This window comes from Erythrolamprus reginae, chromosome Z (assembly GCF_031021105.1).
Source record: "Erythrolamprus reginae isolate rEryReg1 chromosome Z, rEryReg1.hap1, whole genome shotgun sequence".
NCBI classification, from domain to species: domain Eukaryota; kingdom Metazoa; phylum Chordata; class Lepidosauria; order Squamata; family Dipsadidae; genus Erythrolamprus; species Erythrolamprus reginae.
The window spans coordinates 138,600,882-138,605,772 of NC_091963.1; the positions used below are offsets into that span (position 1 = coordinate 138,600,882).

Sequence of the window (4,891 nt, forward strand, 5' to 3'; positions counted from 1 at the left end):
AAAAGTTTACCCAGAACAATTAACATCTGTAAAAACACAAAAGAATACAAAGGTTTAGTTGCACCCGCACACACACACACACGCACACACACACACACACACACACACAAACACACAAAAACACATCCATGTTAGGTATATTGCTTCTCAATACAAGAATCATGATAAGAAATCCCATCTTCCTTCTGGCCAACTCTTCAGATGTGTCCAAGTGAGCAAGCACTGTAGGTTCTATTTTTTTGAAAGAGTTCCATGTAATCCTTACTCAGAGGCACACTGCCTCTTGAAAACTTCAGGTGATCATACCAGTTCCAGTAACAATTTCACCATTGATGATAAGGCAATAGCATTGCTGGACCCAGCTGTGAAATTGGTTCATGCAGAATATGCATGAATGTCCTTGCACACGTGAACTTTTTTTACTGTTTTGAAATTAAGGTCTATCTATGCTCACTTCTCCTTCCCTCCCCCCCCCCCCGCTCCACCTCTCCCTTGCAGATGGACCATTTATATAATGGGACCGTAGATGCAGAAGGACAGAGGAAGACAGAAGGTTAAGAACCCATCTCTTCTTCAAGGTCACATTCAGGTAAGTCTAAGAAGAGGGAAGGCTAAGATGAAAATTTTATTTTCTTATGGGTAATTTTGATTTCCACACAACTGGATTAGGCTTGTCAATACTTCATTGATGTGCACTTTAAGCTAATTTCTTTGTAGGGCTTCGTACTACACTGAAGCGCTGGCGCCACCACCCTGGTGATTTTGACTTTATCTCCTTCAAAGCTCATGTGTCTACTGACTTAAGTTGTTCTTGAAATAATAACATGAAAAAATTATTTTCCTCTTAATTTTTACTCTATTTAAGGATTCCGTCAGGGGATATAAAGATATTTTGGGGGAAGAAATGACAGGAATAGAGTGAATAGAGGCAACAAAGAGCAGTAAAGATAGAGTAAAAGTTCCCATGGAATAAAACTGAATTTTTTTGCCTTGTGTAATCCAGACAAGAGGCACACCAGGAGTATTAGCTCTCTCCATATTGTAAGTTTATTTTAACGATACTTTACAAGTCTGAAAGTATGCCTACCACCCCTATCACCTTTACAACCAAGGAAATATCTAAGATGTTTGCCTTGACCCCATTCCTTCTGATGGCTCAGATCCTTTTCTCTGACCATTGCCTATCCTGTGGCTGTTTTTTCTGTCTCCCAATTGCCATACATCTTTAGAATATTACACTGTAGAATTTCCAATTCAAAGATGTTTGTAGAGCCCTTCTGCTGAAGAAAGTCAGCTCTATAAACTAAAGTAGTTCCTGTCTGAATATGAGAGTCTGGAAAGCTTTCAATGGTTTGCTTCCACGGGAAGGGGTGTAGCCAGGGTGGGCTACTGCCCGAATGGGGGGAGGGAGACGGACGCAGTGGGGTAGCAAAAATGGAGCTCCACCCCAGAGCACCCAATTTTCACTGAAAGATGTTGAAAGAAAATGCAGGGTGTTCTACATAAGTCATGCCCACAGTGTGGTAGTAAAACTTTTGGTAGCCCTTCACTGGGTGTAGCCTTCTTAGACATTTTCTGGAGCAGTTTATGAGAAAAATTTCCTACTTTTGAAAACATAGAAAGTCAAGGATTTTCCTAGTAGCCAACACAGAAGGGTCCCTTTCAGTGCTGGGAATTTCAACCACTGGTTTCAAATGAAGATTCATCTATTTTATTCCTTTCTTCTGTTGCAGAGCTGATCATGCTGTTCAAGGGATTTGGCCTTGGGATCTTCATAATCCTGGCTGCTGTCCTGATGCTGGGCACCTTCGCTGCTGACTATGAAACCTTCCTAAGGCAGCACTATGATAACCCGCCAAGCAATGTGGGAGATAAATACTGCAATAAAATGATGCAAAAACGTGGCATGACCAAACCCAAATGTAAGGAGGTGAACAGCTTCATCCACGACACAAAGAAGAACATCATTGATGTATGTGGGGATGGTGGAGAAGCCATTGACAGCAGATTGCGGCGTAGCAAGGAGCAGATGCGTGTCACCACTTGCAAGATGAAGGGGTCATCTACCAAACCTCCTTGTGATTATAGGGAAAACAATTCACCCAGATATATTGTCATTGCTTGTGAGAACGGATTGCCTGTGCACTATGAGGAAGGTCAGATTTAACAGTATTTGAAGATGATATAAATTGATCGGATGGAGTCTCCCTTAAAATGGTTCTCTTCTATGGGAAAAAATATATATATCTCATTTTCTGCTGATCGTGTGGCTCATTTCCTGAACTCTTTTTGATAATCTGCGCTCAAGTTATACCCTTGTAACCTACCTAGATATATCCTGTGCTTTTCTTTTTTTTTCTTTACTCTTCAGCCAGCACAAAATCAAATCTCTGAATATCCTAAATATAAACCAGAATTAATATTTCTGCCCAATGCTTTTAAATGATTAAAAATAAATAAAAAGTTGCATTACATCTTTGTTCTTTGTGTCATTTCATTTCATTTTAAAAAATTGGGATCTTTTTAAAAGAAGAGATAACCTCATTCATCCTATATTAACCTGAATAAAAATTTTGTACTTCTTAAATTGTTCTCGTATCATTCTCTCTGAACACATCAGGACCCTGTTTGGGATGGCCACCAACAAATGTATCTTTTCTTTTATGTATACCGAGAGCATAGGCACCAATAAAAAATTTTGTGTGTCGAATCATACTTTGACATTAAAGAATTCTATTCTATTATTTCTATGGAGATGATCATCTTCCAGAGCTGAGGAACCTTCTTCAATAAGAAGTGAAATACCTTTTTAAAGAAAACCCACAAAGTCCAGTTGCCTCTTGAAAAAGTACCTCTGGAACCACCAAGTATTACTATTTTTCTTTGAAAGACAGCTATTCTGAAACAATATAGCAGCATGACATAACTTTATATCAGGGGTGTCAAACTGATGGTAAACAATATTATCTATCAACAGTATATCAACACCCCTTTCAATAGATCTCTGTTTAATATTTTCCTGAAATAATGAAATGAATCTGATTTCAAGGGACAGAAACTTCCATAATTGATATTACCACTAGTGATGGGCGAACTGAACTCACACTATTCGGGTCCGTACCAAATTTTACGGTATTCGGTATCCTGGATTCGAACCCGATTTTTTTTCAAAATCTGTGCCGAAGTTTGGGTTCAGTTCAGGCTGCCGGCCAAAGCTGAGGAGGACCAATGGACAGCCTTCTTACCTGAAGCCATGCGGTCACCGGACACCAAGGTAAATGAAAGGCTGGGATTGGCCATGTGCCCATTGGCTAGCAGTATGCATGGCTTGCATTGGTTCACTAGGACACCTGACCTGCCTCTATAAAAGGCAGCACCTTGGTGTCCAGCCCCATTGTAAAAGATACAAGCTAGGCAGGGAAAGCCTGTGTTAGTTATACTGAGAGGGATAGATAGATTTAGGTTTCATTTTGGTTTTGCTGCAAAGAAAGAGAGACCTCAAAGACTCTGCAATCTTCATACAAGTTAAAGACAGTAAGACACAGCAAAACCTTGCTGAGCAACCAGACAGGGAAGGGCTGAGAGAGGGAAAAAACGGGAGTGGAGGCATGGGGCCAGTTGCTCTCTGCTATACTTGCACTTTAAAAATTTTTAACAACAACTTCTTTCCTTTCTACAACTGCATTTTTGGGAACAACAATATTACTTTTTTAAAACTTATTTTCTCCATCCTATACATGCACTTTAAAATTTTTAAACAATTTTTTTCCTTTCATTCATTTTGTCTACAAATGACAAATGAAAAGTGGGGTCTGGTGAACTTCCAGTCTTACAAAGCAACACCTGCTTGCAGGGCAAACACCATTTCCTGTATCCAGAGGTTGGGGGACTCCTGTACCTATGTGAAGAAAACGTCTCCAGTGCTGTCTGGTGAACTTCCAGTCTTGCAAAGCAACACCTGCTTGGAAGGCGAAAGACGTTTCCTGTATCCAGAGGGAGGGGGACTCCTGTACCTGTCTGAAGAAAAGGTCTCCAGTGCAGTCTGGTGAACTTTCAGTCTTGCAAAGCAATGCCTGCTTGCAGGGCGAACACCATTTCCTGTATCCAGAGGGAAGGGGACTCCTGTACCTGTCTGAAGAAATGGTCCACACTGGGCTGTGGGGAACTTCCTGTCCTGGAAAGCAAAGTCTGCTTTCAGGGCCAAAGCCATTTCCTGTATCCAGAGGGAGGGGGACTTGTCCAACGTGCAGATTGGTTGGGTGTAAAAAGTTCATGCATAAGTGATCAATCGAGCCATTCAAGTAATTAAAAAATGCAATGGATAACAACATGTAAGCCGCCCAGACTCTAACAAGAATTGTGGCATAAAAATTGAAAAAATAAAAAGGGGTGGATGGACACTTTTGTCTCACTACTAACCTCTGGCACTCATACTTTTGGGTCCACATCTGGGCCACTTTCCTTCCATTTCTTTCTGTTCATTTCCTTTTTTTCTATATATAAAAAAGCCACTAGAGCTCTTTCAATTTATTTTTGGGTAAAACAAGGGCAAATTCCTATATCTGCATCTCTTTCTTCTATCTAATCTGAAGCCACTAGTGCTCTCTGAAATTTAATTTTGGTTCAAACACGGGGCGACTTCATGTATCAGATTTTGATGTTTTTTCTGTCTAATACAAAGGCTCTACTGCTGTGTGGGCATTTAAGTTTTACAAGGCATTTTTTCTCTAATTCTGGTTCAACCTGAACGCCACACCTTCATCTGTTCCTTGGATCAGTGTCACCGCAGGCCTTCAAACATGAAGAAAGCCACGAGAAAGGACATGGCCATGCTGCTGCTACTACTGGTGGTGGTGGTGATGAAGCTGGTGCTGCAGGGGCAGGTAGAGGG

The 4,891-nt window shown here is 40.8% G+C and overlaps 1 protein-coding gene across 1 annotated transcript; it reads left to right on the forward strand.

Moving 5' to 3' along the window:
• Window positions 1–507: 507 nt before the first annotated feature.
• On the forward strand, window positions 508–2,167 carry LOC139175907 (ribonuclease-like). The gene is made up of 2 exons (XM_070767289.1): window positions 508–589; window positions 1,734–2,167. Exon 2 carries the CDS (start codon window positions 1,742–1,744, stop codon window positions 2,165–2,167), a length of 426 nt encoding a protein of 141 aa, XP_070623390.1. The 5' UTR covers window positions 508–589; window positions 1,734–1,741.
• The last annotated feature ends 2,724 nt before the right edge of the window (window positions 2,168–4,891 follow it).

Coding starts and splice junctions, on each gene's coding strand:
- LOC139175907 (XM_070767289.1), top strand. CDS start 1,742: ATGCTGTTCAAGGGATTTGGCCTTGGGATCTTCATAATCCTGGCTGCT.